The following is a 17,867-nucleotide window of genomic DNA, read 5'->3' as shown; positions in this document are numbered from 1 at the left end:
TTGGGGATCACCACAACATAAGGAACTGTATGAAAAGGCTGTAGCATTAGGAAGGATGAGAACCACGAGGCTAGAGGATCAGACTCACAAAGACGCCACACCACAGAAAGGATGCTTCTGCTCTTCTGCTGAACTCTGGCAGTGTGGCTCTCCCATCGCCAGTCTCTGACTCAGGGGAGGAGCTGTCAGAGCTGACTCAGTTGCCATCCTGCAAACAAGTGCCGAATTCACTACAGTCGACTGATACTTCTATGAATTTGCCTGCCTCTCTTCACTGCCCCCTCTCTCTTGCATCACACTCTAAGATAAACTGGGTGTTAGGTTTTGTTGTTGTTGATGATGCTGTGACAAAAAGCTCAAGAGAGGAAATCAGATTTGTTTATGGTCTCATAGGTTTAAGTCAATGGCTGGCCAGTGCATTATTTTTAGGCCCATGGCAAGGCGGAAGCGTCATGGAGAAAGTTCATGGTTAAGGAAAGCGGTTTACCTTCAAGAAACCAGTAGAGAAAGGAAAAGGGAGTCGGGGAGGGGGAGGGAGATGGGGAGGGAGAGGGAGATGGGGAGGGAGAGGGAGATGGGGAGGGAGAGGGAGATGGAGAGGGAGAGGAAGGGAGAGGGGGAGGGAGAGAGCAGAGACCCATCCCTCCAGCAAGACCCCACCCCAATAGCCCCTTCTCTGAAATCAGTGTATTAATCCACAGAGGAGATCAGTGTTCTAGGGGTCCATTTGCCTCCCTAATAAAAACAAACGTGTGGTTTCATGATGTCTTTACAGTTGCTATGATAAAAATAGTCTGACAAGAGCAACTCATGGGAGAAAGGGTTTTGTTTGTTTTTGGCTTACAGTTTTGGAGTGATACAGTCCATCTTGTCTGAAAAGGCAGGGCAGCAGGCAGGGAAGCAAGGTGACACTCAGAGACCCAAGTGTGAACAGGAAGTGGGACCAGGCTACGAAGCCCCAAGGTCCACGGTAACTCCCCAGCCCTCCAACAAGGCCTCACTTCCTAAAAGTTCTATACCTTTCCCAACAGCACCACAGGTGGTGGGGGATGCTGCAAGGGTTCAAACATGAGCCCTTATGGTAGGGGAGCTTTTCACATCAGAACCACAGCACACACCGTGGTACGGCAGCTGTCCATGTCCAGGCGGTGCCTGCATAGTCTTCAGGATCATCTATAGACCAGGCCCAGTCTTCTCTTCCTCAGTAATTGACACCGCACATCTCTTGAGGATGAAGGCACATGCTTGGGAGTAGAAGATGCTACAGCAGGAAGAGGAACAGTGAGCATCTGGGCCACTTTGTGGAACTTGCTCATGCCTGCAGCATGGACTTGAGCCTGATCATGTATAGGAGCACATCCCTTTAATGATAGGTTGTTTCTGTACACAAAGCTGGGTGTCTCAGAAGTCCCTATCTAGGGTTAAAAGCCTGAAAGTAGCCTAGAGGGGCGCTGGTAACAAACCCACTTCAGAAGGCTGACAATGCTGGATTCTGATGTTAGCAGAGGAAGGTGGCCGCAAAGACAGACAAGGCAGGCTCGCACCGCTCTTTCCTTAGACTTCTTTATATCTTAAAGGGTGCCACTCACGAGGAGAGCAGGTCTTCCCCTGTCAACTATTCATCTTTAGAAACACTCTCACAGACACACCTAAAAGGTGTGCCTCCTAGGCGACTGGGAACCTGTCAAACTAATGATCAAGACCAAACATCATATTAGGGAGAGTGTTTCTAAGGAGAAAACATTTTATCAGTGACCTGCAAGAGATAAAAAGAAAGCTGGGCAGTGGTGGCGCATGCCTAGCACTTAAGAACTCATTCTGTGAGTTCAAGGCCAGCCTGGTCTACAGAGGAAGTTCCAGGACAGCCAGAACTACACAGAAGAACCCTGTTTCAAGAAGGAAAAGAAAGAGAGAAAGAAAGAGAGAAAGAAAGAGAGAAAGAAAGAAAGAAAGAAAGAAAGAAAGAAAGAAAGAAAGAAAGAAAGAAGAAAAAATTTATTAGTTACAATCCCCTTCATCTGGGCTAGAACTCTGTAGACCAGGCTAGTACTTGAACTAGTAATGTCAGCCTGCCTCCTTAAACAGGGCTTCTCCAATTTCCTCATTTGCAGCCCTTTCCTCCTAAAATATCAGATATATAGAGATATAAAATAGTTCCAACCCCCCCCAAAAAAAACCACAAAACCCAAACAAACAAAAATAATAACAATGGCAACAACAATAAACACTCAGTTGGTGCCAATCAGAGGGGCGCAGATAATGTGAGGAGCCAGGAACCGGCTGAGCAGGTCCCTCTGCTTGTGATAGGCCTACTCTTTGAACTGTTACCCAGATCAGCTTCTTTGGATCCCTGGCAAAGCTCACAGCACACCGTTGTGTAGATCCTTGCTTTTGGTAGATGGTTCCCACCCCAAGTGTGGCTGTGACACTGACTTCTAAAGAGGATAGTATAGGGGTGAACTTCATCATGGGTGTCCCGGAAGATACTACCACAGCCAGAGGCACCCAAGTCATAGCCGGGCGGTGGTGGCGCACACCTTTAATGCCAGCACTCGGGAGGCAGAGGCAGGTGGATCTCTGTGAGTTTGGGGCCAGCCTGGTCTACAAGAGCTAGTTCCAGGACAGGCTCCAAAGCTACAGAGAAACCAAAAAAGAAAAAAAGAAAACTGGATACTCTTATTCTACATAAAGAAGTCAATGTGAGGGACTAGAGAGATGGCCACAAAGATTAAGAGTACTGGAGTACTAGCTGCTCTTCGGAGGACCCCAGTCTATTCCCAGCACCCACAGGGCGGCTCCCAACCATCTGTAACTTCAGTTTCTGGCACCTGGTGACCTCTTCTGACCTCCTCAGGCACTGGGCATGTGCATGATGCACAGCCATACATACATGCAGGCAAAACACTCAGACATCCAATACAATAAGCAGATCTTTAAAAAACATTTTCAAGGGCTGGAGAGACGGCTCAGCGGTTAAGAGCGTTGCCTGCTCTTCCAAAGGTCCTGAGTTCAATTCCCAGCAACCACATGGTGGCTCACAACCATCTGTAATGAGGTCTGGTGCCCTCTTCTGGCCTTCAGGCATACACGCAGAAAGAATATTGTATACATAATAAACAAATAAATATTAAAAAAAAATTTTCAATAAATACTAATCAGTAGGTTTGTTTTTCTCAGTAGTATAAATTAGCAGTTCTTTTTTGTTTGTTTTTTTGTTTGTTTGTTTTGTTTTGTTTTTTGTTTTTCGAGACAGGGTTTCTCTGTGGCTTTGGAGCCTGTCCTGGAACTAGCTCTGTAGACCAGGCTGGCCCCAAACTCAGAGATCCACCTGCCTCTGCCTCCCGAGTGCTGGGATTAAAGGCGTGTGCCACCATTGCCCGGCCAAATTAGCAGTTCTGAAACTACTCTATGGGCATTTAATCATTGAGCAAACAACTGAATATACTAAGGATGAAGAGAACCAAACTTCTGACTTGTTTTTGTTTTTTGTTTGGTTGTTTTCTTGAGACAAGGTTTCTCTGTGTAGACCTGGCTGTCGCGGAACTCACTTTGTAGACCAGACTAACCACGAACTCACAGAGATCTACCTGCCTCTGCCTTGCGAATGCTAGGATTGGAGACATATGTCATCAATGCCCGGCCAAACTTCTGATTGTTAAGAAGGAACAGGGCACAGGAATTAGGAGTATATCCATTGAGGAGGGGGAGAAAGGGAAAAAGGAAAAAAATGTTATTTAAATTCATAGAAAGAGAGACAAACCAGGAACAATGAGCACAGCCAGCACCTAGATCTTGGCTTCTAAATACTCTTCCCCCTAAAAAGAGACACCGCTCTTTGAAGAAGGGGCTGGTAAACCTGAAACAGCTTGTTCTAGTTTGCTGTCCTATTGTTGCAATAAAACAGTGGTCAAACCAGGCGGGGGTTAAGAGTATTTTTTGTTCTCCCAGAGGACCTTATTTGGTTCTCTGCTTCTGGTCAGGTGATTGACAGCTGCCTTTAACTGCAGCTCTAGGGTCTCTGGTGATTTCCTCTGGCCCTCTTGGGCCCCTGTACACATGTGACATATATTCTCTTAGACACACAATAACATAGACACATTCTCTCTCTCTGTCTCTCTCTCTCTCTCTCTCTCTCTCTGTCTCTCTCTCTCTGTCTCTCTCTCTCTGTCTCTCTCTGTCTCTCTCTCTGTCTCTCTCTCTCTCTCTGTCTCTCTCTCTCTGTCTCTCTGTCTCTCTGTCTCTCTCTCTCTCCTTCTCTCTTCTCCTAAATAATAAACAAATTTTAAGGGCTGGAGAGATGGCTCAGCAGTTAAGAGCACTGGCTACTCTTCCAGAGCTCATGAGTTCAATTCCCAGCAACCACATGGTGGCTCACAACCATCTGTAATGAGATCTGGCACCCTCTTCTGGCCTGCAGGCATACATGCAGACGGAACACTGTTTACATGATGAATTTTAAAAAAATAAATAAAATCTTTAAAAACTAGTGTTATTTGGGGCTGGAGAGACTGCTCAAGTGATCAAGAGCACTGACTGCTCTTCCAGAAAACCCGAGTTCAATTCTCAGTACCCACATGGTGGCTCACAGCTGTCTGTAGCTCCAGCTCTAGGGGCCCTGACACCCTCACAGACATACATGCAGCCAAAACACACACACACACACACAAACCAACTTAGAGTTATAAAAAGATGTCATTGTAATTAAAACATACATAAGACGCAGGCACATGGCTATATGTAATTGGAAGTTATGTATATGTGTACGCATATTCATAAAAGAAGTAGAATGCTATCCCATTCTCAGCAAATAGTCCTGTTGGAGCCTAGTAGTGAGTAAAGTGGCCCTTGCCATGTGACAGGACAACGGATCTAAAAGTTTCATCAATTGGCCCCTTTAATTATCTTTGTGATTATGGATATATTCATTAGTATTTCTGGGACTCAGTTTCCTGTAGAAGTTAGCTTGATTCGGGAAATAACTAGGCTAGCTAAAAGATAAAGCAATTATATTTTTATTTATTACAAGAAGAAAACTCACAAAAGAGCAATGAGAAGTCCAGGCATAGCTGTGCTACAAGGGAACCACACAGAGAGCAGGCACCTGGGCCCAGAAAGCCACCCCCTAACTTGGTCCCACCTCTTAAAGATAACTGGTTGGCAAAGATTCCCCATCAGTTTCTTTGTGTGAATCCAGTATAAAACATATATGTCTTTTTTTTTTTTTTGAGATAGGGTCTCACTATATAGCCATGACTTGTCTAGAACTTACTATATAGACCAGGCTGGCATCAAAACTCAGAGATCCACCAGCCTGCTTCCTGAATGCTGGTATTAAGGCATGCAGCACTATACCCTGCTAAATCTGTCTTTCCTAACTGACAAAAAAAAAAAAATGAGGGACTGGAGAGATGGCTCAGGTGTTAAGAGCACTGCCTGCTCTTCCAAAGGTCCTGAGTTCAATTCCCAGCTACCACATGGTGGCTCACAACCATCTGTAATGAGGTCTGGTGCCCTCTTCTGGTCTGCAGGCATACATGTAGACAGAAATACTGTATACATAATAAACAAATATTTTTTAAAAAATAAAACGTATAAGAAAAGTATAAACTTCAGAATGCTGCAGAGTGCAGTGATCATGTAGCTGCCTCATAGTATTTTGTGGAATTCTTTGAGTTTATTATTATTTATTAATTCTGAAGCCGCAGACAAAATGACATGTCTTAGTCAGGCCCTATCCTGGGATAAGATGTCCTCATCAAATAATGAAAGCCTCCATTTAGTTGGTAGTCTGAGTCTAAGTCTAGACTGGAAACCTCCTAAATGCAGGGAGATTAGAGCTTTATCATTTGGTATCATGGCTGGCCCAGAGTGATACTCAGTAAACCCAGTGCTTGCCGCCACATACACATGCCCACTGGCTACCCTTCTGAGTGGACACCGAGAAGGTCAAGTATGTGTCAGCTTCTCTTAGTCACCAATACGCTTTTGTTACTCACGAGTAGTTGCAGTAGAGCGGGAAGAGTACCGGCTGGTCTGGAAACCTAGAAAACTGACTCAGCAGTGACTTTGACTTGGTCCTCTGCTCTCTGTCCATCCATTTAAGTCACAAAACACAAACAGACTTGATAGCCATTCTCATCGATCATGGTGTCCTGAGAGACAGAATGCACTTCACAGTGATTATGATACAGTGGGATGGGCAATGCGTTAAGAGGAAGAGAGGGTTCTTTGGAGTAGGCACTGCCCTGCAGTGTGCGCTCATGTATTTTTCATCCTCCCTGTTTTATAAACATCGGTTTTTAATCCAAAGTGAGTTCAACACTGTATAGATAGATCCTCAGCGGTTATTTTCTTCGCTGTGACTGTAAATGGCCATATCTGTGCATTTAATATTTGACTTCAGATAAAGCTAGGCAACCGAATTGTGCATGTCCTAGAAGGCTGGCTATATTAAATACCCACAAGATGGCAGTATTGTATAATGTTGAAAACCAAGACGTTGTGTGGGTTCTTGATTCCCTTTTGTATTTATTTCAAGAATCTCTTTAGATGTCTATTTTTGTAGTTTCTCTCAATTATTGCATAATTTGCAGTTTCCTTTCTTTGTATTTGTATGTTCTGAAATGGAGGTGCTTGAGTAATGAAAAGCATATCCTTTGATGTGAAAAAAATAATTGAGTTCAAATAGAAGATGAGCCTCAGGAGTCCTATGAGAAAATTTGATACATTGAAAGTATTTTCCTATGCAATTTTAGGGCATAGAATGATGTGTATGGGAGTAATAATAGCGCCATAAATAATATGCTGTTTAAAATAATATGCACTATTTATGGCATAAGATAATATGTACAAAAAATAATATTATAGATAGATTGGATGCAGTGGCAAATGCCTTTAATCCTAGCACTCCAGAGGCAAAGGCAAGAGCATCTCTGTGAATATGAGGCCAGCCTGACCTACATAGTAAATTCCAAAGTAAATTCCAAGTCAGCCACTACACCTAGTGAGACCTTGCCAAAAAAAAAAGAAAAAATACTTAGTATGAAGTTCTGTAAATATTACAAAAAAATGAATGCAGTAAGTATTGCAAGTAATGGTTTACACTTTGCCTTAGCATGAACAACAACAAAAAAATCAGTCCAGGTATATGCCGTGTGAACACCCAGTATTATCACATTGAGTAGAAGAAAGGCTGAGAGGCCTTTAGAAGAGCCTGGAAAAGTCTTATTTCTTTCCTGTGACACACTTAAGCACCTACAAGAACCTTGGCAACAGGAATTGTCCACATGAAAAATGAGTTGTGCCTTTTCTCACTTCAGACATCAAAAGATAATTGCACATTCCTTTTTGAGCTGGCAGCCTATCTCCTCCCACTAGGGGGTTAGAGAATGTCACCTTTGGTTTGCTGAATTGTCTAATAATAGCCACAACAGCATGTATTTCTGTGAGGCTTATGGCCGAGACATAGTGCTCTCGCGTCTCCTAGTTCAACAAATGCAGAGGGATGAGGTCCTTGAAGCAGTGAGGGGGACCAATAGTAAAATAAAAAAGAAAGATAATAGAACTTGGAGTTCTGAGTAACCTTTAATAAATACTAAAATGTGAGTTCCCTATGGGCTAAACAGTCTAACCAGGTAAGTAGGAAGTCTCTCATTTGTCCTCAGAGACAGCATAGGTAAGAATCACTTTTAGGAATTATGAGCAAGGTCAGAGCACAACAGGAAGTGAGGGGATAGTAAAGTACAAACCACTCTTAAGTGTAAAGGACTAATTCAATATGATTGGATATTTTATCTTGATGGATTAGGGTCCTATAACCCAAATCACCACACACACACACACACACACACACACACACACACACACAGAGAGAGTACCATGTTGGCTCTGCTCACTGCACAGTCTTATGGTAGCCCTGTTGATCTTTGCTGGCACCAAATGGAGCCATTATTCCATTTCCTGTGAATAAACATCAATGCCTCCTGACTAGCAGGGAGAGTTGGGAGTTAACAGGATGTGGCTTTAGGACCAGCTCTTCTCAGGAATGGTAACTCAAGCATCTCCAAATGTGGTCTCACAAAGAAGAGTGGATTGCGAGAGTTAACTGTGAGTCACGGGAGCACAGCCTCATGCCCTCGCTGGTGAACAATGCCGCTGAAGAGAAGAGGGACTGAGAAAAGAAAGGCACCTAGAAATTGCAGAAACTCTAGAATATAGAATAGTCTTCCCGATAAGAAATAGCTAGCAAACATCCCAAAGTGCCGGGCAGTACATTTTCAGGGATTCATGGTCCATATAAATATTAAAATATAATTTGGTAATCTAAATATTGTCAGGGCGGTGTAAGCAGAGTTATGGGAATAGGGTAGAGAAAGTTAGCCAATGACAGCATATTGTCTTACTACCCCGAGGCTCCAGTCCTGGCTTTAGTCAGTGGGGATGAAGTGCGGTTCACCTTCTTGTTGTCAGCGTGTATTTCCAGCTTTTGTGTATTGTACATTGGACATTCATTTCAGACAAACAAGCCAAAGCCTCTGGCATTGTTTCATAGTCCTGAGAAGGAAGGGAGAGACTTGACTGGACCTTCATTGTTGAATTTTATTATTTTATTGTGTTGAGCAGTATAAGTCATTTTTCTCCTTTCCCTCTAATATTAAGCAATATTTGTAGGCAAAAAAAAATGGATTTTTAGAGGTCCCTCTTCTACATCCAGAGAAAACTATACAGAAAACTAAGTTATAATTGCAGTCTTTCTTAAATATCCCGAAAGAAGCATATTTCACTATCCCTTCTAATTTCTACTTGCTGCTGTAGCTCCTGATGGAGGATCCAGTTTCCCAACGGTTTAGGGTTGAAAATCATGGATGAGGATCTAGCCACCTGAATTTTGTCTTTGTTTTTTTGAGACGGGGTTTCTCTAGCCCTAGCTGTCCTGTAACTAGCTGTGTAGATCAGGTTGACCTCAAACTCGTAGAGATCTGCCTCCCAAATGCAGGGATTAAAGCCATGCACCACGACTGCCTGGCCTTCTACTTTTTTTTTAAGATTTATTTATTTATTATGTATACAATATTCTGCCTGCATGTATGCCCGCACGCCAGAGCAGGGCACCAGATCTCAGTACAGATGGTTGTGAGCCATCATGTGGTTGCCGGGACTCGAACTCAGGACCTTTGGAAGAACAGACAGTGCTCTAACCGCTGAGCCATCTCTCCAGGCAGGGTCACTTACAACCAAAGATTGCCAAATTGAGTAGTTTAATTTGCTGTCTTGTCTCAGAGATCCTGTCTCCCTGCCTCCAAAGCACTGGGATTACAGATGCCTGTCATACCTGCCTGGCTTTTACAGAAGTTTTGAACTATGAGTTTGAACTCTGCTCCTCATACTACTACATATATATATATATATATATATTTACTGAACTAGCTATACATTTATTTTTACAGGAAGATGAACTCACGCAAAATGTGAGAGATTACATGAGTGTATTTTTTTACAATTAAATATATATACTTAGATAGAGCCTTATTATGTTTCCCACATCTTAAACTTGCAGCATCTTTGCCTCAACTCCTGAATGTGTCCATCACAAGTAAATGCCATCATTATAAGTCTTTACTGAGGTTCGTTTGTTTGGTTTTGTTTTTAAGAGTCAGAGTTGAGCCAGGCGATGGTGGCGCACGCCTTTAATCCCAGCACTCGGGAGGCAGAGGCAGGTGGATCTCTGTGAGTTCGAGACCAGCCTGGTCTACAGAGCTAGTTCCAGGACACGCTCCAAAGCCACAGAGAAACCCTGTCTCGAAACAACAACAACAACAACAAAAAAGGTCAGAGTTGAGCTAGGCGGAAGCAGCACACGCCTTTAATACCTGCACTTGGGGAGGCTGAGGCAGGCAGATCTCTGTGAGTTCAAGGTCAGTCTGATCTATAGAGCTAGTTTTAGGACAGCTAGAGCTGTGATACACACAAAGAAACCCTGTCTCAAAATCCAAAACCAAAAACAACAACAACAAAGAGTCAGAGCTGGTTTCTCTGTATAACCCTAGCTATCCTGGAACTGGAACTCTCTCGACAGAGCAGGCTGTCCTTGAACTCAGCGATCTGCCTGCCTCTGGGCTAAAAGGTGTGCCTCACACTAGCCACCGCCCTCGCCCTTTACTGAGGTTCTTTGGTCTGCATTCCTTCTCAGCAAACTCATTTTCCTGTCCTGTTCAAGTGCACCAAAACCGTAGAACTCAGTTGCTTCTCGAATGGAGAGCAAATACTTTCTTAGTCTTCTCATTTGTGTTAAAGAGGACTACACTAGCGTATTCGTAAACCAGGTAAAGAAAGAAAGGGGTTACAAAATTAAAATCCATTAGGTTTTTCTACCAACGCATTAGTCAGAAAAGAAGACCTAACATCCCCTTTCGGAGATAAAATGAAAAGATTTGAATTTAAAATGTGTGACTATAAATTTAAGCGAGCAGCTAGGATAGCTCTTGAGTGAACTGAATCAGTGCAGATGGTATCAATAAAATCAGTTTGCTGAACCTGTTTGATTATGCTACCAAGAATTTTTAGGCCAGCAGTATTTCTAGAAATATGTTCTCACCAATTGACGTTGCGTGATAACAAATACTTAGCTACAGTGATATTCATTATAGCGTTGTTTGTACAAAAGTCAGGAAATAGCAGAATGCTCAACCAGGATTGGTTCAATGTTCCATCAATACCGTACGTATTTCCATAGACATTAGAAGCGACACTGCAGAAACCCAGGTATATGGGGCCTTACCACACAACAAATCATTAGGAGGAACACTACACAGGTCTCAAGATAAAATTAACAAAATGGGGGCTGGAGAGATGGCTCAGAGGTTAAGAGCGCTGACTGCTCTTCCAGAGGTCCTGAGTTCAATTCCCAGCAACCACATGGTAGCTCACAACCATCTGTAATGAGATCTGGTGCCCTCTTCTGGCCAACAAGCATACAGACAGAACACTGTATACATAATAAATAATAAATCTTAAAAAAATTAACAAAATGGTTATAGTTTTAAGAAAGAAAATTGAACATGTGTACACACATGTATCCTTGAAATGCTAAACAATCTTTAAAAATATCAAATTGTGAGTTGTATATGAGCTGAAAGGGTTAGCAGGGCAATAGGAGGTCTGACATCTGTGCCATTTGCCCAGTGGATATAAGTGAGAAACACTTTTAGGCGTTCTTGCCAAGCTCAGCGCCCTCTGGCAAGTACGGACTGCATGAACTACAAAAATAGTCTAAGTGTAAAGGACTATTCAATATAGTTCTGAAACTTTTTTTTGAGTACCGTGTACTGTACTTACATTATTTCTACCCATCTCCCTCTCCAACTTCACCCCCATCACCCACACTCCCTCTCAACTTTATGATTTTTTTTTTTCAAGACAGGGTTTCTCTGTAGTTTTGGAGCCTGTCCTGGAACTATACTTAGTGTTGCTCTTACGTGTTTAGGATTGACCACAATTTGGGACTGGATAATAACCTATCAGGGAGCATGACCTCAGAGAATACTGATTGGCCCTCTTTCAGTAGCCATGAATTGCCTTTCATCTAGAGGCTGGGACTTAAGATTTCCACATCCATGTTGGGTGTGAACTGGTGTTGTCCTTGGGCTGCTCTTGTTAAGATTTTGTGGAAGCGACTTCCTGTCATATACAGAAGACAGTATCTCATAGCAATTCACTTTTAACAGAACCCCATGAACATTGTAGTGGGAAGAACAAGAACTGAGAAAAGGAAGAAATATGAAATTGCTATCAGCGTCAAACGCTGGGAAACAAGCAGAAAGGATTGTGACGCTAACCCTAAAGCACATTTCTGGTTCCCTCATGATTCTCAACACTCCTCTGACCCCTGCATCTGATACTGACCACGCTCAGGGGTGTTTAATAGTCAACACCTGGGACAGTGCTCAATGAAAAAGTGTTGCGTTTTCCTACTGATGTGTAGGTTTGCAAGCCTAGAGATGGACAGGCGGCTTGTGCCTTTTGGAACCCACCTGAGCTTTTTGTGGTTCTTTATTTTACCCAAAGCACACTCTGATTACCAGAGAACTTTTCTTAACACTGGCTTTAAAAATTTGTAACCACTTACTCTAGAATGGTCAATAAACACAGATGTAATTACTGGGGCACAAGTGTCCAAACTTGTGTTCTACTGTTCCCAAAAGTTCTCTGTCTTCGTTAAGTTGAAGTTCTAGTCCTGTCTTTGCCACTAAGAGCTGTGGGACCTTTGGCAAGCCAGTTCATCATAGGAGGGCACAAATAGTATGTATGAAAGCATTCTGGAAATTGTATTTGAAATAGTAATTATCAAACTTGGTCTGTAAATGTCCCCAGAGCCTAAAATTTTTATTCATTTTCAAAGTAATGATAGTGAATTCATCTGATAAGTGCCAGCAATTATATTTTGGCACATATGAACTCCATCAATCACAAAGCTGCTGTCCATTTAAAGAGTATGAAATGATTGCTGAGTTTAAATAACAGCCCCCCCAAATAAAGTCAAGTCTTCAGTAACTTAGGGTGAAAGTTTCCGCAGAATGATACAGGAGTTAAAAAAAATACATTGAGTCACACCTAAAAAACCAGTTTCCACACTAAAAACAAACACGACCAGCCTCTCAGTAGTGGCATAAGCCTTTAATCCCAGCACTTGGAAGGCAGAATAAGGTGGGTCTCTGAGTTTAAGGCCAGCAGGGTCTATAAAGTTCCAGGACAGTCGGGGCTACATAGAGAAACCTTGTCTCGTAAAACCAAACCAGACCAAAACCCCACCAAATTTGCCCTTCCTGTGTCTCTATTTTTTATTTTTTAGTTTTTCGAGACAGGGTTTCTCTGTAGCTTTGGAGCCTGTCCTGGCACTAGCTCTTGTAGACCAGGTTGGCCTCGAACTCACAGACATGCGCTGCCTCTGCCTGGGATTAAAGGCGTGCGCCACCACCGCCCGGCCTTCCTGTGTCTTATAAATGAAAATTATTAGATACAATAGAAATCCCAGCTGCAAAGGTTGTGTCCACTCATTCATTTCACAATACTTAGTACCTAGTCAGTCCTGGAATATTGGCTACAATATTCTGGAAACAAATAACACATGCTAAATCACATATACAAGCTTTATTTTACACGTGTCTGTGTAAAAATCATAGAGCCTCAGAAGCATTTCTAAAAGTTATTTAGACTAGCAGGTCCAGAAGTGAGTTTTTTTTAGGTGTGGGATAGGCTTATAACAATTCCTTTTTGAGAAAATATGTTGACTTTTTTTTTTAAAAAAAAAACTTTTCCAAATAAAGATTTTAAAAAACAAAATCAAAAAACAAAATCAAAAAATGGTGTCATCTGGACCATTTCTGAAGATTTACTTTATGTGTATGGGTGTTTTGACTGCATGTATACCTGTGCACCCTGTGGGTATCTGTGTGTATGCAGCACCCAGAGCCCAGAGGACATCCGATTCTCTGGAACCGGAGTTATGGATGGTTGTGAGCCACCATATGGATGCTGGGAGCCAAACCTGAGTCTGCTAAAACAGCTGCAAGAGCTTGAGCCACCTCTCCAACCCCCATCAGCATCATTTTATAAAAATGTACGCTATTGACACAAATGTAGGAAGAATTTGTGTGTGTGTGTGTGTGTGTGTGGTTTTTCGAGACAGGGTTTGTTTCCTGGAACTAGCTCTTGTAGACCATGCTGGCCTCGAACTCAAAGATCTGCCTGCCCCCCCCCCCCCCAGTGTGCACCACCACTGCCCGGTAGGAAGAATTTCAATAAAGTACAATGTGAAATTAGATTAGGAAGTGGAGAGCTGCACTTCTGTAAGTTTACACAATGCTTTGCTAGACTTGCACCTATCCATACACAATACCTTAAAAAAAAAAATCACTAACTTGGGCCACTTTGTCCCCTCTCCCTATTACACCAACTGAGCATTTATATACCGCCACCAAGACTCCTTTTTTCTCAACTTCCATGGAAGCTATGACCAACCCTGATTTTCTTATACTTCAGAACTCCTTTTTCTCACTACTGTACCAGCTTTCATTTAAGGCTTTTTTTTTTTTTTCCGTTTTCCTTTGGTTTGGAATGACAGCTCAGTGTTTTAGAGCACTTACTACTCTTGCAGAGGACCCGGAAATCAGTTTTTGTCACCCATATTAGGTGGCTTTCAGGCACATGCGACTCCAGTTCAGGCGATCCAGTTCTCTCTGGCACCCATGTATGTGGTGCACATAAACATGCAAACACACACACACACACACAAAATAAAAAAAATACATCTTTTTTTCATTTTGATAAGTTCATTTTAGGGTTGACTTAACATTTTTACAACCTAGGGCTATCATCGTGCTTCCTTGAACCCAACAGGGCTTTTGTAAACTTTATAATTTCACGTTCAATTTTCAGTCAAATTTTGTAACTGAAAATAAGGTCAAGTCCTGATTGTCTTATCAGTTTTTACTTAAAAAAAATACCTTGTTAAGTTTATATGCCGTCAATTTTGTTTTTCTTTTTCAGATTTATGTGTTTTATGTATGTGAGCGCTCTACTTGCATGTATGCCTGCATGACAGAAGAGGGCTTTGGATCACATTATAGGTGGTTGTGAACCACCATCATGTTGTTACTGGGAATTAAACTCAGGACCTCTGGAAGAGGAGTCAGGGCTCTTAACCACTGAGCCTCTCTCCAAGCCCCACTTTTATTTTGTAATAGTTATCTGTGCCGTTTACATCAATATTGTACTAAAACGCGACTGTTTCTTTGGGGGATGGGTACAACAATTTTTACTGTGCGCATTTTTTTTTGAGGGGAGGGGTTGGAGACAGTTTCTTTGCGTATCCATGGCTTTCCTGGAACTAGCTTGTAGGCCAGGCTGGCCTCAAACTCAGATTCACCTGCTTCTGCCTCCCAAGTACTGGGATTAAAGGCGTGTGCACCACTACCGCCTGGCTTGTTATTGTTTTTCTCTTCATCATGTTAGTAATATTATGAAGCACCTACTAGATTTGTTCCTTTCAGACCAAGTGTATTCACAGGGGAAAGACCAATTCCAGGTTCTTTCTGAGTAGGGGAGGGAAGTTCGCAACATTCCACGGAGCCCCGAACTCTAATTATTAGTAATCAACTAGGCCAGATTAAAAACCTGAGCCACTTCCTGAACCTAGCTCGCCCAGCGCAGCTTTTCTCTTTCCAAGCAGAAGCTAGGCTGGAAAAGGACGGCGCCAGAGAGGGACAACCTGAAGAAGGATCAAAGGTTATAAACCGCCTCAAACGCGGAATAATGGTCAACACTCAACTCCCAAGGAGATCAGAAGCTTCCATTGGCCACATTTGAAATTTAAAAAAAAGAAAAAGAAAAAAAGGTGACTCCCTAACGCTCAACCCAGACGCACAGCCCGAGACAGGCCTCGGGGCCTGAAGTGACTAACAGGTAGCAAGAGTAGACCCGCAGACGGCCGGAAGTGGAAGTGAGCCCGGGCTGGGGAAAGACTGCAGGCCGTACCGGGCCTGCGCGGTCCGCAGGCATCGCAGTGCGCAGGCGCAGCTGGGCGGTGCCGGGGTGACGCTTGGAGCGTGGGCTGCGACTCTCGCGGATCCGGTTCCGCCCTCCGTCTCGCAGCCCACCCTACCGAAAGAGCGCCCGAGCTCCCTTTCCCAGAGTGCTCTGCGCCGTGAAGAAGCGGCTCCCAGGGACTGGGGGCATTTTGTGTTGGCTGGAGCTGGAGGAACAAGATGGCGGCATCGGCGGAGTGACGGGGTCCCTCCGGGCCGGAGCCGGCGGCAGTGGTGGCATCGGTACCGCCGCCCTAACTCACCGCGCCCCTTTCCCAGCCCGCAACGTCGCCGCGGACGCGAGACAGCGGCGGCCGCCCCAAAGCAACCGGCCGAGCGTCAGCCGCCGCGACCACTCTTCACGAACCGGCCCTCAGCGAGCGGCGGCGATCCGGCTTCTCGCAGCCGACTCCGCGCCCCTGTAACGCCAACAAAGCCTCGCTTTTCGCTTGCCCGCCGCTCTCCGCAGTTGTACCGGGCGGAACAGACCCGGAGGCCTCCATCCTCTCCCCCAGAGGTGTCGGGGCTTCGCCCCCGCCTCCATCTTCGCGTCTCAGGATGGCGAGCAGCAGCGGCTCTAAAGCCGAATTTATCGTCGGAGGGAAATACAAACTGGTGCGGAAGATCGGATCTGGCTCCTTCGGGGACATTTATCTGGCGATCAACATCACCAATGGCGAGGTAATCACCCGGTGAGGGGAGGGAGACGATAACGCTGGGCTGTTGTTCACCCCCCCCAACCCCCCTAAGTACTCCAAGCCTCATCCCACTGCACGCACGCACGCACGCACTGGGGAGTCTAGAGCGAGCCAGCTTTCCTGGCTTAGCAACCTCCCCCACTATTTCCCTAAAAAGGAAAAACGCGATAGAAAGGCTGGATAAACTCTGAGGTTTCCCAACTTGTCCAAAATGTCTCTTTTTAACGTTAAGATAAAGTAGGGCGAAGTCGTGTAATCGCCATGGTAGTCTTTGTAATTTTTTTTTAGTTTGGGATTCTTGTTCCAGTTAGAACAGTTTCCTTCTTAAAAAAAATCTCGCCTTACGTTTCAAGGTTGCCTGTTTTCTGGACGAGTCCTTTCATTCACTTTGGGTTGAGAGGACGTGGAAGGTTCGCCATTGTCCCCAGGAAAAAAAGCCTTTGAAGCTGGTTGACTTGTTTTGCAATTGTAAAGGTAGCCTTCCCCTTCCTCTCACGTCCTTGCAGTGGCGACTAGAAGCAAACATTGCTAATGTCTCTTCTCGTTTCCCAAGTGAGTTTGAATCCGTAGGGATGTTGATGCCATCATCCCCTTTCCTCTGCAGGAAGTGGCAGTGAAACTAGAATCCCAGAAGGCCAGGCATCCCCAGTTGCTGTACGAGAGCAAACTGTATAAGATTCTTCAAGGTGGGGTTGGCATCCCTCACATACGGTAAGCACCTTTGAGCGCAGTAGATCACAGAGGGAATTGCGAAATGGTGAAAGGGGTTGAGGCTGATAATGAAACCGGCTGAATCGGTTGTGGTGCTGAGTTCCCCAGGTTCTACAGTTAACCGTAATCGTTGAGTAAAATTTTAGTTCTCCCACTTAGTTGAAATTTTGTGTGCTACTGCATTTAGATTCTGTCATTTTTCCGCTTCCCGTGGCTTTCATTTGCAGTTAACTATGCAGGTCATCTTTGACCCTACGCGGAAGGGATCTTGCTGTCTTTACGGCGACACTTTTGTTATTCGTACGTTTGTCCACTGAAGTGGTTTTAAAGGTGCGGATGTGACCGAGTTTCGTCTGTTGGGGTTGCTATCGGAACTGGTTTGGGAAATGGCTGCTCTTTTGTTGTGTTTTTGTTCCAACATGTCTTCCTCCTCCGCTTAGAAAATGGCGGAACGACGTGACTCAACCCCCATATTCCTGCCTTTTTCTTCGCTTGGATTCACATATTAAGCTTCCTTGATTTCCCTTTAGCAGCCTTAAATGGATAAACCCTTGAAAAGCCAAGAATTAAGTTCCATAAGGCCATGAGACTCTGGGAAGAAGATGTCATAACAGAGTATGATCTCTAGTTGATGCGACATAACTTGTTAAATTATACTGACCTAAAATTCTTAATATCCCTGCCAATGTGTTCGTTGGTTTTTGCTTTTGTGAATGGTAATGTCTGAAATGTTTCGGTTCTTTAAAACTTTATGGGGCTATGGCAAAGGCAGTTCAGAACAGCACCAACTGTTGAAATCTGGTCAGCTTTATGAAAGAAAGCTTCACTTAAGTAGCAGTTTGAGTAGCTTCAACCTGTTGAGTTATTTTGTCTGTAA

At 43.9% G+C, this 17,867-nt stretch overlaps 1 protein-coding gene across 3 annotated transcripts in view; it reads left to right on the top strand.

Annotated features, from left to right (window-relative positions):
• Nucleotides 1–15,643: 15,643 nt before the first annotated feature.
• Csnk1a1 (casein kinase 1 alpha 1) overlaps nucleotides 15,644–17,867 on the top strand; it is a 36,329-nt gene continuing 34,105 nt past the window's right edge. For 2 of the 3 annotated variants that reach the window (XM_050158042.1, XM_050158040.1), the window contains exons 1-2: nucleotides 15,644–16,262; nucleotides 16,884–16,990. In XM_050158042.1, the coding sequence (XP_050013999.1) occupies nucleotides 16,140–16,262; nucleotides 16,884–16,990 (230 nt within the window). In that variant the 5' untranslated portion in view covers nucleotides 15,644–16,139. The remainder of the gene's footprint in view (nucleotides 16,263–16,883; nucleotides 16,991–17,867) is intronic. The other variant, XM_050158043.1, reaches the window with a different exon arrangement.

The sequence above is a fragment of the Alexandromys fortis genome, unplaced genomic scaffold, assembly GCF_014885135.2.
Source record: "Alexandromys fortis isolate MF-2015 unplaced genomic scaffold, M_Fortis_MF-2015_v1.1 scaffold_94, whole genome shotgun sequence".
NCBI lineage: Eukaryota > Metazoa > Chordata > Mammalia > Rodentia > Cricetidae > Alexandromys > Alexandromys fortis.
The sequence above is the reverse complement of the archived record's forward strand: the minus strand, read 5'-3'. Positions and strand labels throughout refer to the sequence as shown.